At 39.0% G+C, this 23315-nt stretch overlaps 1 protein-coding gene across 4 annotated transcripts in view; it reads left to right on the top strand.

The window, feature by feature from the left end:
- LOC108717446 (guanine nucleotide exchange factor DBS-like) overlaps nucleotides 1–23315 on the top strand; it is a 186741-nt gene that overhangs the window by 5498 nt on the left and 157928 nt on the right. For 3 of the 4 annotated variants that reach the window (XM_041564799.1, XM_041564798.1, XM_041564796.1), the window contains exon 1: nucleotides 17625–18477. The exons of the other annotated variant lie outside the window; for it this stretch is intronic. In XM_041564799.1, the coding sequence (XP_041420733.1) occupies nucleotides 18333–18477 (145 nt within the window). In that variant the 5' untranslated portion in view covers nucleotides 17625–18332. Of the gene's footprint in view, nucleotides 1–17624; nucleotides 18478–23315 lie in introns of those variants that run through there. 4 annotated transcript variants of the gene reach the window in all.

Genomic DNA, 23315 nt, shown 5'->3' with positions numbered 1-23315 from the left:
TAGCAATTTTTAGCCAGCTTCAGGTTCAACACGAAAACTTCATTGCCATGGGTTACTGCCCAGGTGCACATGTGCCCAATGTTTATAAATAAGCCTGGGTCACCTTGATGCATCATTATGCACCCCAGAATAAATGCAGTGCAAATGACATGCATTTATTAATTATATGTAAATGTGTAAAAAAAAAAATGTATTTCCAAATACAGGTATGGGACCTGTTATGCAGAATCCTCGGGACCTGGGGTATTCTGGATAATGAATCTCTCTGTAATTTCGATCTTCATACCTTGTCTACTAGAAAATCATATAAACATTAAATAAACCCAATAGGATGACTTTGCTTCCAATAATGATTAATTATATCTTTGTTGGGATCAAGTACAAGGTACTGTTTTATTATTAGAGAGAAAAAGAAAAATATTTATAAAAATTTGTATTATATGTTTATAATCTAGTCTATGGGAGATGGCTTTTCCATAATTCGGAGCTTTCTGGATTACGCATTTCCGGATAACGGATCCCATACCTGTATTAGAATAATATCAACTGAGGTTCAGAGGTTGTAAAAGAACCCAAGTCTTAACTACACTAAATCAGGGACTCGGATAGATATAAACATACACAAACACAGATTAAAACACAGGTACACAAATTCTGATATAATTAGGTATACCCAAGATTATTTAGGCAGGAGCATACACACATATGCAGTAATAATGGAGCAGGCAGTGAAAATGTACACACATATTTGGCAAACACAACATATACACATTCTTAGGCAGCCCACAGACTCTGCCATACACACAGAATAAATTTGCGAAACCGCTGCGAAAATTCACCGGCATCAAAAAAACAGACACCGGCATCAAAAACAAGACGCTGGCGCCGTTTCGCAAATTTTTTGCTGCAAACCCCCCAATTTCGCCCATCACTATTGTATAGCAAACAGCTCATATTAATTATCAAACATATGTGATTAGACACGTGGGCTGCAGCAGCACTGACACTCACTTCTCATATCGTCTGAACTTGGACACATCACTGGCACGATTATCTGACTGTATTTCCCTGGAGTTCCCGCCTCCTCCTTTTTCTCTCTGCTCCTACTCCTGCTCCCTCCACTATTTGAGATTGACAGTAGCACTCTCCAATCAGCTTCATCCAGCCAAAATACACACAACCGTGGGACTGCTCGTTAACTCTTGCTCAGATAAGGTACAGACGTTCCGGCTGCAGGCTTATGATTCTTGTTAGCTTTTTATTTAAGACAGATACCCTATTTTCAGTGTTGGAACCCTGACCCTGCTGGTATGGGAAGGCTAAGCCTCCCCAAGCCTTCATTATAATCCGCTCATGCATGCAGCCCCCTAAAATCCTGCGACCCTAGACCTGGGTCTTAGTGGCCTTTCCACAAATTCTGCCCGGGATGGGGCCTGTGACTCCCATTTAAAAGCTATAAAGAATCAGAAGAAGAAGGCAAATATTTCAAAAACTGTAAAAAAGGAAAAATGAAGGTCAGTTGAAAGTTTGCTTAGAACTATCCATTCTATAACACACTAAAGGTTAACCACCCCTTTAAAGTTCCCCTCTGAATGCAGCAAACAAATATTAGGCAGAACCCTAAAATCAGGACAGACCATTTAAAAATAAGGGCAATGAGATTGCTTGCCAGAACACTGGCATCAGACAAGTACCGGTATATATAGTTTGTGAACATGCTTCATTCATATTTGCCTTTTTTAAATGGGAATAAATTCTGTTAAACCCAGAAAAAAACATACCTCTCCATTGTCCCTGCCAAATTTTGTGGCCATAAAATGGGCATGGTCAAAAAATCGCCACGCATAGCACCGACCCAACTTTTTGTCCATCTTTCTGTTTTTCAAATGTTGGGAGGTATGAAAAACTATTCCAGTATAGCCCCAAAGGAGAAAAAACCCATGAATTTTTAGAGATTTTTTATGCTCTAAAGCTGCTAAAAATTTCAATCTAAAAACACTCCAGCTAAAGTCTGTCAAAATCATGTAGAAGTTAATGGCAGATGGTCTGGAACATGTTTTTACCTTCAGGATTCTCAATATTTTTGTCTGTTTACACTGGTTTTTTTGATAATCCGAAAAAAAGGAGAGTTTTTTTGGCTTCAAATCAACCCCTTGCTTTTTTTTACTACATAGTGAGAAAAAGACGAGTGTGTTAGTAAATACCCCCCTCAGTCGTGACCCTCTGCTTTCTAACTGATGTGTAGACAAATACAACCATTATGACCCTTGCGATGATGTCAAACTACAGCTCCCCACACCATCCCATTCCTGAACGATAAAATGAGTTTCCTCATGCTGTATTACAACCTGTAGATGCACATTGGCTTGACCTTAAGGTTATCATATTATACAATATAAATTACATATTTCATTATTGAATACCAGACATTTTTGCATTAAATGGTCAGGAAAGTCATAAAACATTCCATAATATTGCTGATCTGTTCTGTAGTAATCTCAGTATGGGAAATGGTATCATGCTTGCATTCTGTTACAGCCTGATAGGCGCCAATATCTTAGCAGTAACTGGACAGAGTTTAAAAATAGGCCTAAAATGGGAGCTTGAGACACAGCTACATCAGAGCAGACTGGACAGCATGCCAGGTTTAGTAACACTAAGCAGGGCTTATCTGTTAGTTATTGAATAGTCATTGGTTTTGCCTGACAAGCACTGGTGTAATTCTCCGGTGTTTGCAATGTATTGCTTTAACGCTGTGTTTTTAGCAACTTAACAATGTAATGCATTTAGGACTACTATATTAACCATTTTAGTGTTTTATTCTATCAAAAAATGCCAGTAGAAATTACTGCCATACCTTGCTTTCCCATTGATCTGCGTGCATTCATTACCCCAGCAGAACATAATTACAATGGAAAAAAACAAGTAGAGCAATCAGAGAATAAAACACATTTGGGTAAAATAACAGTGCAGTTTTAATTGGCAGGATGGATGCATTTGGTTGAAATAGCTTTCTTTCCCTTTCAAGCTTCTAAAACAGACCTTTGTGCCATTATTCTCATGAAAAATTAATAATAAAGGTATATACAGTAAATAAATAACTTTGTTCAGAATATACCTATAACGTTTTTCTCGTGAAGCCTCTCAAATGATCTGTATATTGTACACTCTATGAAATAGCCTCATGTAAGTTGTGCCTGAAATCCCTGCATGCCACTTCACATTGACTGGAATGAAACATGCTCTGAAATGTATTGAGAATTATCATGAACAAGCTATTGTGAATTAACATGCAGGCATCCTGTTTATGAACATAGAAAAGGATAGTGAGGGCTGCTGTGCGGGAATGATTTTAGGTCCCTTCTTAGGTGAGGGAGTTTATTGACTGTTTCTGAAAGGCTCTGCCATATTTCGTTTTTAGCCTGCAGTGGGTTCTTACACTTGCATATAGAGAAAATGTGATAAATATAAATTGCCATGTGCTAGTCATTATAAAAGTGGTCTTTGTTTTTTTTTATATAAATCTGGGCACAATTAGGTAAAATATGCTGAAATAAAGTGTTCTGGGTCATAATAGCTTCACCCAAAACAAGTCTTTCAGTTCAGTGTGTTCTGTAGTGCTGGTAGCTAGTAGTACTAGCATTGTTACTAACTGTTGGGCCCCTATTCAAGCTAAAGCCCTCCACAAAGGGCCAGTATGCTGTGTCTGCAGACTCATGTCTCTATGCCACATTAACATCATGTCATTAGTCTGGGGCTGCATGGCAGTCATTCTCATTTGTTGTGTTGGCTGTGTATTGTTTCACTGGAAAGTTTCATTTAACAGTTTTTCTATCATGCTTACTGTATACACAAATGTAAGACAAAGCATATCATATAGTACATCCTCTTTATTTGCTAGGGAAAAGGCATTTCCCTTTGTGTCTTTTGTCCTATGTGAAACATTTGTTACATTCCCTTTGCTCCCCATGTAAAACTCAAGAACCAATTCAAATAATTAATGGAGACATAATATGCAAAAAACAAGAATGTACCAGTGCGTTAAACTGTTTTAGATATAGAATGAATGTACTTTAAAAAGTTGTGTTTCTGGTTAATTTATTGTAAATGTCTTCAAAATCCCTACTAGTCCCGCCCATCTGTTCCACTTCCTCCAACCTCCTTTCACAGGCTGTGCAGTGGAGCGGGCGGTACACTGCCCTGTAGGATAGCAGCTAGGCTGACCTGATAGGGAACTGAAGCATTTGCTTTTGCGGCTGCAGGGCTGTGATTGGCTGTCCCCTCGTACTGTGCTTTTGACAGGGACCGTTAGGACATGCCCACCCCACATATGAAACAGAACATCTATAGGGAGCTCCAATAAAGGGGCCGTTTTAAGTATAATGTTTAGCCCAATGTGAAACCAGCACCATATATTATTCATTATTGCCTACAAAATTAGGATTTTTTCATTTATTCTATACCTGTATGTCTCCTTTAAAAGTCAGAGCTGAAATTGTGTAATATGTTATATGTGTACAGGAATGAGACCTTTTATTGAGAATTCTTGGAACCTGGGGTAATCCAAAGGTTTTCTATGCTATTGGGATCACCATATTTAAAGTTTACTAAAAATAAACAAGCCCAACAGGATTGTGTTTCCACTAATATGGATTCATGCAGTTAATTTACCATCAAGTACAAGCTACTGTTTCATTATGAAAAAGAAAAAGGATTTGTGAAATATTTGATTAAAGTTTATGTGGGATGGTTTTCCCTGTATTTCTGATATATATATATATACAAACAAGGGAAAGTTGTGCTCACCACTAATTTTTAAAACCATTAAGCGGGGGTGCAATGAGGGTGTGACCACAAAATACATATAGTCAAATACAAGAGTCCTCTGCACTCATTATCAATATATTTAAGACAGAGACATTTTGTGCATACTGCTACTGAAAAATGCCTTACCCTTTAAACAAAACAGGTATTGTTTGTTCATATATCTGACAAGTCCTACGCTTAATTTTCATCTGATTCATTATGAATTCAATTGCTTAATTAAACTTTTTTAGTTGGCCAGCTTAAATATATTGCAATATATGGACCAACAATCCCTGTTTTAAAACTTAGTGGTGAGCACAACTTTCCCTTGTCTGTTCTAGTTATACAGGAGCAGTGACCAGCTCCATGTTGTAGCTCCCACCCTTCCCACCTATAGTCAGGTGATCCCACTGGTGTCTAATAAAAGGGCGGCCAAGTTTGGGAGTCTTACTTTGAAAGCAGCAAGTAAGTTGCAGGTAAAACTTAGTCCCTTTGTAAAATGTATAATGAAGCAATTGAATTCATAATGAATCAGATGAAAATTAAGCGTAGGACTGGCCAGATATGGGATGACTTTGACGTAGTTGGCCAGCTTAAATATATTGCAATATATGGACAAACAATCCCTGTTTTGTTTAAAGGGCAAGGCATTTTTCAGTAGCAGTATGCACAATATGTCTCTGTCTTAAATATATTGATAATGGGTTGAGAGCAGAGGACCTTTTGTATTTGTGTATATATATATATATATATATATATATATATATATATAGATAGAATGTTTGTATGTTAGAATTCATCTGCCCACATGTCCCTTCACACAATGAGGAAAAATCAACTTGTACCATAAAGGTGTATAATTAGTTGTCATGGTTACCTGATTGAAATCACACAGAATGCAGCATAAACATATTTAGCATGACATTTAAAAGGTTTATTCACCATGCACATCCATTTGGTTACTAAAACTTCAAAAAATATACAGTCATTTGAAAAAGTTTGGGAATCCCTCTCGGCCTGCATAATAATTTACTCCACTTTCAACAAAAAAGATAACAGTGGTATTTCATTTCCCAGGAACATCTGGGGTGTTTTCAGAATAAAGAATTTTAGTGAAGCAGTATTCAGTTGTATGAAACTAAATCAAATGTGAAAAACTGGCTGTGCAAAAATTTGTAATTTTGCTAATATGAATACATGTAACTGCTCAATACTGATTACTGTCAACATCAAATTGGTTGGATTAGCTTGTTCGGCCTTGAACTTCATAGGCAGGTGTGTCCAATCATGAGGTATTTAAGGTGGTCAATTGCAAGTTGTGCTCTTATTTGTCTCTCCTCTGAAGAGTGACAGCATGGGATCCTCAAAGCAACTCTCAAAAGATCTGAAAACAAAGATTATTCATTATCATGGTTTAGGAGAAGGATACAAAAAGCTATCTCAGAGGTTTTGATTGTAAGGCATGTAATCAGGACATGGAAGGCCACAGGCACAGATGCTGTAAAACCCAGATCTGGCAGGCCAAGAAAAATACAGGAGCGGCATATGCGGATGATTGTGAGAATGGTTACAGACAACCCAAAGATCACCTCCAAAGACCTGCAAGAACATCTTGCTGCAGATGGTGTATCTGTACATTGTTCTACAATTCAGTGCAATTTGCACAAAGAACATCTGTATGGCAGGGTGATGAGAAAGAAGTCCTTTCTGCACTCACACCACAAACAGAGTCACTTGTTGTATGCAAAAGCTCATTTAGACAAACCACAGTTATTTTTGAACAAAGTGCTTTGGACTGATGAGACAAAAATTTAGTGATTTGGCCATAACAAGAAGTGTTTTGCATGGCGGAAGAAGAACACCGCATTCCAAGAAAAACACCTGCTACCTACTGTCAAATTTGGTGGAGGTTCCATCATGCTGTGGGGCTGTGTGGCTAGTTCAGAGACTGGGGCCCTTGTCGAGAGTCGGATGAATTCAACCCAATATCAACACATTCTTCTGGATAAAATTCAAGCATCAGTCACAAAGTTGAATTTACGCAGGGGTTGGATATTCCAACAAGACAATGACCCTAAACACACTTCGAAATCTACAAAGGCATTTATGCAAAGGAGAAGTACAATATTCTGGAATGGCCGTCACAGTCCCCCGACTTGAATATCATCGAAAATCTATGGGATGATTTGAAGCAGGGTGTCCATGCTCGGCAGCCATCAAATTTAACTGAACTGGAGAGATTTTGTATGGACGAAAAATTTGCAAAAGGAGGCTCAATTAAGTATTGATGTAATATCTCAGTTGGGGTGCCCAAATTTATGCACCTGTCTAATTTAGTTATGATGCATATTACGTATTTTCTGTTAATCCAATAAACTTTATGTCACTGCTGAAATACTACTGTTTCCATAAGGCATGTTACATTTTAAAAAGGAAGTTGCAACTTTGAAAGCTCAGCCAATGATAAAAAAACACCAAAGAATTACCGTATATACTCGCGTATAAGCCGAGTTTTTCAGCACCCAAAATGTGCTGAAAAACTCGACCTCGGCTTATACGCGGGTCATACCGTAAATCCCTCACCGGCCGCAGAAACGCTCCTTCCGCGGCCCCAACACACCTCCCTCTCCCATAGCGCAGGACTGTCTGTGACTGACTGTCACGATCGCCGCCCGGAGCAGGTCCAGGAGCTCCGGGCGGCGCGTCCTTCCCTGCCGGCGTTCGCTCCCAAAATGGCGGCGCCCATGGCCGCCACGTGGGTAGCGGCGCCGGCCGCTACCCACGTGGCGGCCATGGGCGCCGCATTTTGGGAGCGAACGCCGGCAGGGAAGGACGCGCCGCCCGGAGCTCCTGGACCTGCTCCGGGCGGCGATCGGCGACCTTAGTGATTCAGAATGCTTTGGTTTATTCAGCCCCAGTCAAACAGCACTAAGCTGTTTTAGCTCTTCCACTAATGTTGTTAAGGGTAAGTATAGCTTTATTATTTTTTTGTCAAAATATTTCTTTCAATTATTATATATTGAGACCGCAGTTTTAGCCTTGCCTAACAATGGTCTGACTACAAGTTCACATGAATACCTAGGGAAAGGCACTCCATTGCAACTGACTAGATGGAGCCAAAAATGTTTATTTTGAAGACCTGATTATGTATTGTCCGTACATTCTAAAGCACCAACAAAAGATGAATACATACAAATGATTACTCAATCTTGTTCATGAAAGCATACTATCAAGATCATATAGTCTATAAAATATATTGAGGTCAGCAAGAGCACTTAACTATTTAAGTTAAGACACGCTTTAAACCAAATCCATCATTCTTTTATGCCTTTGACTTGCTCCAAGTGGTTGCCCTTTCATATTCTTGTTGCTACTCAACAGATGTCATCTGCTTGATGATGATCGTGCCAGTCAGTCACAGACAGTCCTGCGCTATGGGAGAGGGAGGTGTGTTGGGGCCGCGGAAGGAGCGTACGGTACCTTTTTTCTGCTTTCCTAGGTGCAGCACCTCATTGATCTTCTGAGCAGCCATGACAGGTGGGAGGTCACAGGGAAAACAAGTGGCAATTGTCCAGCTAATAGTTCTGACTCTTTTAAATCGTTTTAGATTACACATTCACATTTTGAAATCTGACATGGGGCCCCTAGGCTTATACACGAGTCAATACATTTTTCCAGTTTTCTTAGGTAAATTAGGTACCTCGGCTTATACACGGGTCGGCTTATACACGAGTATATACGGTAAGAGGGGTTTCCAAACTTTTTCATATGACTATAAGTACTCATGATTGTTGCCTGATATTATGTCTACATACCATGCTCATTTACAGGGGAGGTGGTCAGTGTGCAAAGTGTGCTTGCATGGCATAAAATACCATCTTTGCACCCAGCACTGTCAGAAACAGCTGTTTGCAGCTCCATTAGGGAGTGGAGAGTGTAAATTGTACCCATCATGTAAGAGACAGCACATGTGGACATCCCCTTTAGCAGTGATTAAAGGTTCTTCTTTAGGCAGATACCATTTAAATACAGGGTTCCCTGCATGCTCAACTCTTAATTGTCTAATCTTTGATTTTTATTATTTGATTTTTTTCACTTATAGTTCTCCATGTATCCAAATAAAGTATTTTACTGCTATAGGATTACATTTGTATGACTTGCAGCAGTTGAAAACTATGGCAATATAGTGGAATAGAGGGACTATATATTCAGGGCCCTCTTGCAGAGGAACTTTCGGGGGGGCGGCCAGCAGAGGCACTTCCCACAATAAAATGAAAACCCAGGCTACCCACAGTACTTCATGACATCTGCTCACCTATATATAAATCATATAAAAACAATATATGCCTCATTTGATTGTCCGAGAATAGTGCATTCTTCTATCCGCTCGTAGTGATGTCATCACGTTGTGCATAATCACTTGATGATGTCACTATGTGCAGCTGTTTTCATTGAACGTGCTTTGTTTCAGATAAGGTGTTTTATATATATGGAATTATATATATGGGTGATTAAATATATGGGGCTGATGTCATGTAATCCTTTGGTTTTCCTTACTATTGGGGGGCTATTATCAGGACCCTGGGCCCTCTGCAATGTTGGGTCTGTGGGAGCCTTAATTATGCTTCTGTATTTTCTCATGCAATCTAGAGTCTTTTATTTGCTATAACAAATTTGCTATAGCCTGAAAAACATAATGGGCATAATCTCGTAAGAGTGATTAGTCATCAACAGGACAGCAGCTGGTAAATACTAGGTCATGCAGTTCAACTAAAAGACTTGACTTTTCATCAACCTACACAGTATTTGCTTGCATGTATTCAATCTAATGCAAAACTGTTTTCCTCTGGAGCTAATCCTCTGGCAGTACTGAGATAAACCTGCTAAGGATTTGCCTAGATCCAGACTAATTATACAGCAGTCAGAACATGACCTACTCCTTTTTCCATTAAAAAACAATCACTGACTTGATCAGCACTTTGCTATATCATCTAAATTCCCCATTTGTACAAATTTGCTGTGTGGTATGCTTTATACCCCTAGGGCAGTAGCAGACGGGGAGATTTATCACCTGCGACTATTTATGAGTGACAAATCTCCCGAAAATGCCTCTCCATTTGAAATAATTGAAATCACTGGTGCAATGATCAGCATAGCACTAAGTCGCCCGAAGTTTCCTCCGAAGGTAATTTATCGATATGTTGGTCATATAGCAACACAGAAATCTACAGGAAGGGTACACTAAATTTCAAAAGCAATGACCTTCTACGGATCATTATACTGACTTATAATTGATGGCAGTGCCTCTGATGCACAATAGGATGAATGTACTCTAGAGTCACATTGACAGCAAGATTAGATTTTCTACTGCTACCTGGCTAAATTCAGTTGTCATCATTTATATATTCCTGTATTTCAGAAAACATGAACACTTTGTACTAAATCAGGTTGTGCATATTTTCAACAGCTTTAATGAAACTAAATCTTCCAGGCTCAGTATTAGTGGATGCTGGGAGCTGCATTTCAGCAAGAGCATATGACCAAAAAGTTATATCATCAGCTTTATTGAATTATGTATATTGATACATTGCCTGGTAATACTTTAATTTCAATAGAACATTTTTATTAAGGGGCAGATTTATCAAGGGTTGAATTTCGAAGTATTTTTCATTCGGCCATCAAATTAAAATACTTTGAATTCGAATATCAAATTTAAATTTTTTTTCATCGAACGACCGAAGTAAAATCAAACGATCGAACGATTTTTACTTCGACTTCAAAATCTCAGAAAAATGCTGTAGAAGGTCCCCATAGGCTAACATAGCACTTCGGCAGGTTTAATTTGGTGATGTATTGAAGTCAAAGTTTTTTTAAAGAGACTTTTTTTTTTTTTATTCGAACTATTTTTACTTTGAATCGAATTTGAAGTAAATTCGAAGTCGTAGTATCCTATTCGATGGTCGAAGTATCCAAAAATTTCCTTGAATTTCGAATTTCGAAAATTCCCTCAAAGTTCACTTTGACCCTTGATAAATCTGCCCCTAAATATGCAGGGTCTATTATCTGGAATGCTTGTGGTTGGCTACTTACAAGTGAGGGGGGAGGAAGGGGCCTGAAAATATTTTTTTCATGGGGGCCAAGGCATGGAAATTGGGGCTTTAGTTCCTTCTTTGTCAATATATCACCTTGTGATACTACTACTATCTGAGAAAAGCATAAAAAACTTTCATGTCCAAACTCTGCAAGGGGCAGACTTAAAAAATCTCATATTTCTGCAATTTTGAATGCACAATTGCTAAATTTAACAAAACTGAAAAAGTGATTTGTTAAAGTTTTTCAATACAAGTCAGATAAAAACAATTGCAACTGTCTGATTCTAGAAATGTTGTTATTGTATCTGCTGTCATACAATCATCAAAGACGTACTTTGAGTAGAACAATACAAGTACAGTGACATCTCAAGTTTACATACTCTGACTTTTTTTTACACCTTTTGGCCTGTTGGTCTAACCAATATATAAAGTATAATACATTTCCCTGATTTTACAAAGTTTTTTTTTTTTTCTGGGGGTTCTACTGTATATATATATATATATATATATATATATATATATATATATATATATATATATATATATATATATATATATATATATATATATATACAGGTATGGGTTCCTTTATCCGGAAAACCATTATCTAGAAAGTTCTGAGTTACGGAAAGCCCCTTTCCCATAGACTCCGTTTTATCCAAATAATCCAAACTTTTAAGTTTCCTTTTGATCTGTAATAATAAAACAGTTTTTGTTTTTCCATATTTAGCTCAGCAAAATAAATAACTAAGTAACTCTGCATTAGAATTTACAGGATAGGTCATGTGTAAAGGAGAATTGCATCCAGTGTGCTCACATTTGCTCAAACCCTATCAACATTATTTATTTTTCAGAAAGGTATGGAGGCTTTTTGAATATAACTATTAAAGTTTTGCCTGACTGATCTTTTCAGTCACCATCTTAAAGTTGTCACTGCCATTGATGTAGAGGTCAGAGCATATGTCACATATTAGTGTGCAGAGTTCTTTTTATCCAGGGATAAGCAGGTGGTCATGGGCTGGCCTTTTGTAGGTTTAATATTCATTGCCCTCGAAAAGGGAGGTACAGTATAAGTCTTATATCAGTAAAGCCTTCTGATTAAACATTTTACTGAACTCATTTCACTTAGAAATCCATGGAAAAGAACAGAAGAAGTATTCAGTGCTCTAGCTCTATTTTAGCCTCTAGGGGGTTCTGAGCGAAGCTCATATTACAACTTTAAAAATGGCAAATGCATATTTCCCACATTTCACAAGATGATTGCCTTTGTAGTTTCACATTTTAACAATAGAAAGTAATTAGTGGTTCTTTGTAATACAATGGCTTCCAACAGAATTCAGTCAATTCTCTAGCTAGCACTGCACATGGTAATTGCTGTAATCAAATGCATTTGGTTGGTTTCTGAATGATTGGCAGCCTGTGACAATTCCATGTATATTAAATATAGACTGGGACGTGATTGTAGATGCAGTAATTAATATACCGGGAAGTCACCATGTGAATCTCTTGCTTCAGGTCTAATTAAAGTAAAAGCAGAATCTTATTTTTTAAAGATTTATGCTTTTAAGTGACAAATGGGCTCAGAAGAGCACAGGTACAACTTGCTCTGGATAAGAACATTTTCTGCCTGGTTTAAGGGCTGCAGCTCTATTACCCCTAGCTATAGCAAGAAATCAGTTAAGAAACATTATGGGCAATTCTATATTTCTAGCAAGTCAACAAGTTATTGAAATAATAACCAAACTAAACAGAATATATGCAACATCCCAGTATAATGTAGAAAACATACTTGTAGAAACCTCAAAGTATATGAATTCCTCTACAGTGGCATACTTTTATTGCCTTTCCTTTCTGCTTGCACATTTTTTTTTTTTTTTAAAGTTTTTATTTTTGCATTTTCAAAACAAAACATACATACACAGACATGAAAATAATAAGAAGACATACATATCGAAAGCAGAACCAGCAGTCAGAACACCATCGCAAAATCAATACAATCCTAGTGTGTCCCCTCGTACTCCAACCAAGCTCCCCAAATGCCCTCGAACTTCTTGGGGCAACCCCTTGCAACATAAACCAGTTTCTGGTAAGGGAGGATATTATTAACCTGGCTCCTCCAGAAGGTAACGGTCGGGGGGTCCACCGATTTCCAGTGTAGGAGGATAGATTTTTTTGCATAAAATAAAAGCTGTAGGTAGCATAGTTTGACTACAGATTTCAAACCCAGATCATCCATAACGCCCAGGAGACAGACTAAGGGGGTCCTAAAACTCGGGACATCCAAGACTAGAGAAATGTGCTGCAGAACTCCTTCCCAGAACTCCTGAATCCTCGGGCAATCCCAGAATACATGCATAACAGTGCCAACCTCCTGACTGCATTTATTGCATTGGTCCGAGACCATAGGATATATTTTCGCTAGTCTACTCGGTGTAAGGTATACTCTGTTTAAAAACTTGGTTTGGATATACCTGTCCCTAACTGATATGGTGATATCTGGGATCTGCTTCAGTGCATCAGTCCACATCCCCTCCTCCAGGCCTGGAATATCCCCAGCCCATTTATCCCTAATCTTTGCGAGAGGATCCGGGCCAGCCTGTTCTAATATAACATAAAACCAGGAAGTAGGTTTCCGTAGGTCCTCCTTCCTCAGATATACCTCTAAAGTAGTCTCCACCAGTGCAATGGGTCTATTAGGGAATTGGGTGGTAAAGGCATGCCTGAGCTGAAGGTATCGAAAAAACATGGAATGTGGCAAGTGGTAGGTGTCCCGAAGGCTCTGGAACTGCTGCAGTTCCCCATTTACCACAATATCGTTTAAGGTTTTAACCCCCCGACGGGCCCAGCAACTGATATCCGGCAGATCCCGTAGGTGTGGGAGATCTCTGTTCCCCCAAAGAGGCGTCCAACAGGACCACACAGGCCTTGCCTTTTGGGCGATCGTCAGTGCTTTTCGGAACACTCCCACTACAGTGGCCATAGGTGTAGTAACGGAGCACTGCGAGGGGGACCCCCTATACAGTAACTTAGCTAGAGCTTCTAATGAAACCATTGTCACTGCCTCAAGCATAGTGGAAGGATTGTCAGGCTGAGGAGTAGTCCACCAATGCGCATAGGTAAGTTGGCTCCCTAGAAAATAAGATCTAAGATTGGGTAAAGCTAGGCCGCCACCAGATACGGGCGCCTGTAGGGTACGAAAGCCCATCCGTGGATGTTCCCCCGCCCAGAGAAACTTACGTAGAATGGAGTCAAGATACTTAAACCACTGATTCCGGGGCATTATCGGGGAATTGTGAAATAAATATAAAAACTTGGGGAGAAAAAACATTTTAAATAAGTTAATCCTGCCGGGGAGTGAAAGAGGTAAAGTCTGCCAGACCTCTGTTTTTGCAATCAAAGATTTCACCACCGGGGTAAAGTTGTGCTCCTCAAATTTTTTAAAGTCTGCCTGTATTACTATCCCTAAATATTTAAATGAGCGTACCACCTTCAGTTGACCTAGTCTCTCCGGCGTCCCAGGGGGTAGTGGATCAATAGGGAAAATAACTGACTTTGACTGATTAATTCGTAGTCCTGAAAATACCCCAAACTCCTCAATGCTCTCCAAAGCCCTATTCAAGGCCCTGCAGGGGTTAGCCAGATAGAGAAGCATATCATCGGCATATAACGATAATTTCTCCTCAATCCTGCCAATTTTCAGACCTTCCACATCTGGGGAATCCCTAATTCTCGTCGCCAAAGGCTCTATGGCTAGGGCAAACAGTAGTGGGGAGAGGGGGCACCCCTGCCTTGTCCCTCTCCCCAGCTGCACCACATCTGACAGCAAACCATTCACTAGCACCCTAGCCTTAGGTTTTAAGTACAGTGCCCGGACCCAGTCCAAGAAGCGTTGGCCAAAACCAAACTTAGTCAAAACCTCCCATAAATAGTCCCATGATATAGTGTCAAATGCCTTTGCCGTGTCAACAGACACAACTATCCTGCTGCCCTTGTTCAAGTGGTCTAAAGCCAGGTTGTTATACAACCTACGAATATTAATATCAGTAGCCTTGTTTGGCATGAAACCGGTTTGGTCCGGGTGTACTAAATCAGCAGTTACTGTTTTCACCCTATTGGCTAGGACCTTCGCAAATATTTTGGCATCACAATTAAGCAAGGAGATGGGACGATAAGATTCACAGCATTCTGGCGGTTTCCCCTCTTTCGGTATCAGGACTATATGGGCCATATAACATGACTCTGGAAGAGCCTTGGTGTGGGAGATAGCATTAAACAACGTGGTGAGTCTGGGAGTTAGGATTTTAGTATGAGCCTTGTACCACTCGGCGGGAAGGCCATCCGGACCCGGGGAGCGTCCCACTGGCATATCCGCAATGGCGCTCTCTACCTCCTCAGCTGAGATATCCCTCTCAAGGTCATCTACCATAGGGCGTGACTGCTTGCACATTTTTAAATACAGAAGCTGGTTTTGTAATATTCATACAAGCCAGTTCACAGTGTTTCCGGTATTCACATGAAAACACTTGGGTCACAATTGCTTGTTTAATTGTTTCAACCTCGTTTGATCAAAAGTGACAAAACTTTAGAAGCTCTAAAATAGTTTCCTATAATTAAAAGCCGTTGCAGGGCCCATGTTTGCATAACAGCTAAGATGTTTAGAATAGATATATTTCAGTACTAGATAACGAGGATCAAATGTCATTTGCATGTCTCTACAGACCTATACTTCTTTTTATGCCTTTCTTATATTAATTCAGACTTCAGCTTCCAGAAAATATTTTATTTGCAGGTGCTAAGCACTGCAAAAAAAGAAATAAAGCAATTTAACTATATTTCTTATGCAGCCTTTTCTGCTCCTAATCACAAGTACTAATAAGTACTTTGTATTCTCCATTGTATAACAGGGAAGTGTCAATAGAAGGTTTGAATATGGAACTGCTAATGAAAGATGTAAATACTCAAAAGCTTATTAACCTCTGTACAACAAAGGCCCTGTGGACTGATTGAAACACAGAGCTTTATTAGCCGGAAACAATATCTTTCTAGCATAACTTTTAAGCAACATGTTTGTAAATGCTTTTAACATACAGCTCCCAGCTTTTAACTCGCAGGATTCTAAAAACATTTACTTGTGGAATATGACTGTCAGACACCTCCCCATAACTTGAATTACATTCAGTAGTGCTTGAAAATTTCTGAACCATCTTGCATTTTTAATATTCATGCTAAAATATGAACTAAATGCAAGTGATAAAACTAAATAATGAGAAACCATGAGAACAAAACATAATGCTTGTTGATTTATTTATTGAGACAAATGTACATATTCTTCAGCTCAGTAATGTTTGAGGGCTTCCAATCATGCACTACCTTATTTAGGCCAAAGCAAATGAGACCTTAATTCATTGATATCTCCTGGAATGTTATATGCCTTGCTCTTGGTGTGATCTTTGTTAGTTGACATTTCCTGGGGTGGGTAACAGTAGTGTTGAATTGCCTCCATTTGTATACGATTTGCCAGAGTGCAAACTCGTTAAAAATGATTTTGAAACCTTTTCCATACTGTTTAAGTTTCAATAATTGTTCCTCAGAAATCTCCTGTAGGAGCCATGACTCGATTCCCAAACCTGTCTGGTTATTATCAGACTTTGATAGTGAAAAGCCAGATTTCTATTCTTTAAATACGGCAAGGCCTCCCCTCATACTTAGGTCACAGTCATGCAGAAATTTTAAATTCTTTCAATTTCAAAACTTTCAGGCACCACCATAGGGCTGCAGTTCATATTTCAATTACCCTTCTAGTAACAAAAGGGACATGGAGGGTAACAGGGTCAGACTGGAGCATCGAGGGCCCACTGGGGATGCAACACCAAGAATCTTCTGGCAGTCACCGGGGCCCCCTCTCGACCTCCAAACACCTGCACCCCCCATCCGCTGCAGTGCAAGCCGTTTCGTGCCTGATCAGAGGTGTGGGAGCGGGACCAGGCCGATGGGGGCCCATGAGGGTCAGGCCCACCAGGTTTTTCCTGGTGCCCTGCTGGCCCAGTCTGACACTGGAGGGGAATTCACCTTAAAATAAGAGTAGAAAGGAACAGAGTATGGAAAAGAATATACAGTAAATCATAAAATATTAAAATTAGTAACATTAAAGGGGACCCATCACCCAAAAAAAATATTCAAAATCCTATTTTATCACATTAGTCAAGCAAAATGAACTTTATTTACACAATATAAATCTTGTTTCCTTCAGTCTGGGAATTCAAAATGATAGCAAGCAGGCAGCAGCCATTTTGTGGACACTGTTATTAAGACAAGCCTTGCATCATCTCAGAATCTTGTTTGTGCACCAGAATGGGGGACCTGATGTCCATCCCCATGCCCTGGCTACACAATTAAATGGTAAAGAGAGCGGGGGAATATGGGGAGAGCAGTGACATCTAGGAAGTGCTGAATGGAAAGTGAAAGTAATTGTCTGCCCCGCCTCTATGACACAGGCATAGAGGAGTGGCAGACAAAATTTGATTGACAGCTGAGATTTTTAAATGAGTTTACAACAGCTATGAATGCTTTATTAAAAAATAGAAATTGGATTTCATGTTTAATTTGAAAAGGACTTTTATTGTACCGATTTTTGTGTCTGGGTGACAGGTCCACTTTAAGGGGGTTGGTTACTAAAATCCCAAAATTTCTCACTATTTTCTTAAAACCACCAAACTCCCATGCACATTTTTACCATATTTAATAATAAATGAACTTGAAAATATCGGAAACAGACTCATTAAACTCGTAAAAACATCGAAATTGTATGATTTTTTTTCAGATTTGATGGCCAAAAAAATTTATTGCAATCCGTGAATTATTCGGATTATTGTGCGAAACCCAACGCAGATCAGAATATCTTCCAATTGTAAACAGGACACCTGCCATTGACCTGTACATGAATTTGTTAGGTTGAGATGGAGTGCTTTTTTATTCGGACGTTTAGCAGCATCAGGGTTTATTAAATAAATGAATCGTTTTTTCTCTTAAAATTCTGACCAGCAAAATTTGTAACTTTAATATATAACGCCCTAAAACTGTGTGAAAGATATTGTATAAAAGTTTGCTTTTATCTTACGAAACTGAAAATTCCTGTTAAAATAATAGATTGTTGATATGTGAATTGTATTTCAATATGGTTTTTAAACAGCAGGATAGAAAAGAAGAATCTATGCATTTGTAAAGCAGAATGTGCCAGTTTCATCCCCTTGCCTAGTTCACTAATGGCATGTAAACAGAATATTTCAGTCTGTAAGCCTATAAGGTTTTAGCCAATTGCATGTGTGAGCTGTGTGCTGGGAAAACATCCTTCATTATTCTTAAGAAGGATAAGTACTTGGCTTGGAAATAACAGTGTGCTTAGGACAGAGAGGACTGTCTTGTGCTCGTCTACTAATGGAGAACTGGTGTTCAAGATGTGGCCAGCAGATACCCCGGAATGTAAAACTGTCCAGCCTTGTTCAAATATCGGAACTGGAAATGGCATCCTATCATTATTTTCTTGGAAGGTGCCTTAATCTAGAATATGCAGCAAAAAAATGTATGTACACAAAACCTTATCCTTTGCAGTTATAGCTCCATATTATACCTATTTTCTTTACAAATGAATCATAATTTGTCTAAATTCCCATAATTAGGTCATGTTTTAATTTGTGTAAAATCCAGAATTAATAGACTGTTTACTTGCTGTCTTTACTCACTCTCTAATTTTTTTAAATGAGCTTAAACGGCCTAAAAGTTTTTTTAATAAGCACGATTTAACTAAATGCACTAAAGTAGGATTTATAATATGAAATCATATTTGGCTGGTATTTTTCCAGCTTCTGGTAAAAAATAATGCTTGGTGACAGAGTTATTAACATGAAACAGAAAGCTAAAAATATAAGAAAGCTCCATTTTTTTGCAGAAAAGGTAGCAACCATTAATCATACACAGGTATGGGATACCTTATCCGGAAACCCTTTAAACTCAGAATTAGGGGAAGACCATCTCCCATAGACTCCATTTTAAATAAATAATTCAAATTTTTAAAATGATATCCTTTTTTTATGTAATAATAGAACAGTATCTTGTACTTTGTACTTGATCCTTGAACTAAAACATAAATAATCCTTAATGGTGGTAAAAAAATTGGGTTTACTTAATGTTCACATGATTTTTTATCAGATTTAAATTATTGGGATTCAAATTACAGAAAGATCCCTTATTTTGAAAACCCTTGGTCCTGAGTATTCTGGATAACAGGTTCAGGCCCGGACTGGCAATCTGTGGGTTCTGGCAAATGCCAGAGGGGCTGCTATAAGATGCCAGAGAAAGTGACTACTAAGTGGTCTGGGGGCTGTGTGGGCCTCTGAGTACAAGGAATGCCAGGGCCTATTTTGAATCCAAGTCCAGTCCTGGGTTCCACACAGCCAATATGCTATTGTTGAGGTGTATATTTTATAGGGATAGAATCAAAAATTCTATTAGAGCAATTCACAACCCTTCCAGTGAAAATTTGCTTCCTTGGCCTGCACCATAAATTAATGCCTCTTACTAATTCTCTGATTTGCCACAGGCTTACTGTATACTAACCTTAAACCATTCAAACTTCCTGACAGGCTACAAGTTGGTTTAGAATGTACAAAATAAAATGTTCTTTGAAGCCACTGAGGCCACTTGCTCTATCAGACAGTGATCTGGTTTTGCCAAGTCCAGGTTAAATGTATCATGTAATAATTTAAATTCACTGGAGAGCAGATACGTTCATGCCATGCATCTCTGAATAAATTCACAAAGAAACTGAACTTATCTGCTCTTCAGAGAATTTTAATTATATGATGCAAGTTTGTTTAGCTCTTTGAATGTTGTAATGTTCTGATTCGTTCCAGTTTGATTTTTGCCATATTCATTTAGAAGTTCATTGTACTTACGAGACAGTGAATACACTATGTGCTTAAAGGAAAGGTGAAACCCTTGGGTTTGCCAAGTGTTAAGCACCCCCAGTGATTATAATTACTTATCTGATACCCCAGGCTAGTGCTCCTGTTTTCAGAAAACTTCCCTGGGCCGGGGTTCTTCTGAGAACACACCACAGAGTGATCGTATTTTTACGCTTCTTAGTTCTTTAGTGGTCCCTGGCAAAGCAAGGCCAAGCTGGCTGGGAGCCCTAGGCATCCTGGCAGGCCACCTCGCCCCCCTCCTGCGTGCCCATGTGCATGCCCAGCCAGCCTTTTGTGCTTTATTGTGCATGTGAATCTGGCACAAAGAAGGAAGAAGCAGGTAGAAGACAATTGCCCCATGTTGCTTGTTCAGAAGTACCCTGGCCCGGTGCAGGTAAGGGATTATAATCACTGGGGTGCCATTTGGTACCCCTACCCTAGGAACTTCACTCTTGCTTCTCCTTTAAATCTAATTAATATTTTCTTTCAATAATGATATAAAACTGGTGTTTAACCCTCCTGTGCTTTCTAGAAGTTATCAAGAAGAAACTAGTGTTTAAGCCAAAGCTAGAATGGGAGCTTTGTGCATATCTTAATCTAGTGTCCATGTGATATGCTGTACAGTCATGTGAGATACAAGACTTTTGCATTTAGTAAATATTGATTCATACACGTATACATGTATAATGAACCTTTTATGCACAATTGAAAATGTCTTTAGTTCTGTGTGGGGAAAAATGTCCCTGAAGGCATAAAGGGCATTTTCATCACTGAAAGGGTTACACATGTTATATGAGCACAGCTCTAAAATTCTAAGTGTCAGCCAAATTCTGCCCGTATTTCATGATGCGCCATCAGTTGCAACATAAAGCAGGAGAAAGCTATGTTATGCGGCTTATTAAGCTAAGTGTGGGCACTGCTGGGTTTCATTTTAAAATCACAGCAACATCATATTTCAGAGCCTTTTATCTCAGCTTTTAGCGCTCTGCAAGCCACCGACTGTCTGAAGGAAATAGACACACAGCTCTACATTTCCTGGACTGCCCTTTTCCCTCTCTTAGCAAGGTCTTTACATGCAACAGAAAGCACTGGATCTTTTTTGGTGAGGGACTGCTAGGATTTGCTGGAGCAGAGCTGAAGATTTCAGAAACCTGTGGTGATGGTCTTTAATTATTCATCTACTCAGTAGATTGGGACAGTGATCAGTATACTCTTCTGGCAAACACATAATGCAACAATTAGGAGGTGATACTAATTTTTAATCATCATTTCAAAGGAGACCAGATTTCTTGGTAATGAACCTATTGCGTTGTGCTTTCTTCCGTTCAGCCACAGGGGAGCGCAGGAGTAGACGCACTCAATTATTGTGAAGGGGGCTGTACTCACACAGACACATGTATGCGCCAAATGCAGGTGAAATGCAACATGCTGCATCTATGGTTTCCACCTGGCCGGTAAAAAAGATGGTTAATCTCAATGTTATCAATAGGCAAAAAAGATAAATATTTAGGAAGGCTGGTATTTTATTCCAGAAAAGGTGACAACCCAGCTGCATCCCACCTGCATTTGGCGCTTACATGCATCTGTGTGAGTACAGCCCCCTTGCGTCTACTGTGCAGGAAAAACCCATGTGGCCCCCCTCAAGTCTCTGATTGGTTACTGCCTGGTAGCCAGGGTAACCTGTCAGTGTAAACCAAGAGAGCTGAAAAGCAGGAAGTAGTGCTCTGACTGACATTTTATACATCAAATCACTCCAGCCTTTATACATTACATTTTTGGCTAACTAACTATATTAGAAACATGTTTTATTTTGCACAGCCATCTATTTACCCAGTTTTTATTTTTACACTGAACAATTCCTTTAAAATCCAGCATCTCAGACCTGTCGAGGTTGCATATAAGTCAATGGGAAAAGTCCCAATGTTTTTTTGACGTGCGCTGGGTTTCGTGCAATACCGCAAAGTTTTCTGAGTTTTCTGGTGAAAATTCAGAAAAAATTGCGAAAATCAGAAAAAAAAACAAATACGAATTTTTTCCCACTAAGCAAATTTTCGTGAAAATGTAATAATAAATAAGTGTTAAAAACCCTGCGGATTTGATCGGAGTTTGTAGCAGAGAATATTGAGATAAATTCAGACTTTGATAAATAACCCCCTAACTGTTAAAGCTGAATTGTCAGACATACAGGTAGAATTTGAAGGCACCCAATCCAAATTTTCCAGCCAGCCCGATTGACTAGCCCACCGATATTCACGTCTTCTGATAATAATGGTCTACTCATCTCCCGCCATAGACGCACAGTTTCGTAAGATATTATTGGTGCGTATATAGCCACATTTAGAGTGTGTATTAGAGTTAAAATTTTCTTTCACTGTGCAAAAAAAAGTGTTTGAAAGTTGAACTACCTTCTTAAAGCAGTTTTTACAAAGGGATCTACACTGGCTCACTGCACTGACATAAGCCTGTATTGCTGGATAAGGTGGATGTTGCAAACACAGTACAGAGTGCATAAACATAAGAGCACCATGGCAATTAATACCTGGAGGTTTTATATCAGGGTGCTTTGATATGTTGTGCAACACATGCAACTGACTTGCATCTTATGAATCTCGTACTGTAGTTTCAGGTATCACTTCACTGGAAGTCAGGGAGTGAGAAGCATCTGGGGTAGATATTAAATACTTCAGGGTTATTAAGCAGGCCTATTGCATGGGCTATGGTTATAGGTGACATATCTGCACTTTAAATTTGAAGAACAAGATTCCATCCTCATATTTTCAGTGCACAGGTATATACAGTAAAAGGTTGAATGTACCCTTGTAGTTGTGCAGTTACTAGGGGGTTAAATTACAGTAGGCAGTATACAACAGTAACTAGGTTTAGGATCATATAATTATAGCTTTTTCTTCAAGGAGAGGATGTATCCAATTTGCTCATGACGCATGTTCCACTGGTACTGAAATTAGCTATCCTGGTAAAGATGTGTATGACGAAAAGAACAAATGTTTTGACCTGCAAGTGCTCCCTCTATCCTAGCTGGAAATCAAACATTGGACCAACACACAATACCTAGTGCATATCCCAGTTTTACCAGAGCTGTAATTCCCCTGATGCTCTGTCACTGGAGTATGGCATACAAAGTAGTAGTGTGTGTGTGCCAATCCCAGATCAAGGCAGAATAACTGCTGTTTAAATGTTTATTTTGCATCCACACAATATGTTTCGGGCTTCAAGGGACAATTTACTGTTAGCAACAACTGCTAATTGTGTGGAAGGTAATTTGCTGCAGAGGGTGATTTATAAGTGTTATAATAATAACAAGTGCCCTTTTTTATGCCAGCAGCATGAGTGATGCATTTGATTCAGTAATTGAAAGACATACATCTTCCAGTCTTTAGGCAGATGTTAATATACAGATTACTTCAAAAGCAAACATGCTATAAAACTTTTTTACCAC

The sequence above is a fragment of the Xenopus laevis genome, chromosome 5S (assembly GCF_017654675.1).
Source record: "Xenopus laevis strain J_2021 chromosome 5S, Xenopus_laevis_v10.1, whole genome shotgun sequence".
NCBI classification, from domain to species: domain Eukaryota; kingdom Metazoa; phylum Chordata; class Amphibia; order Anura; family Pipidae; genus Xenopus; species Xenopus laevis.
This window is presented reverse-complemented; position numbering and strand designations above follow the sequence as displayed.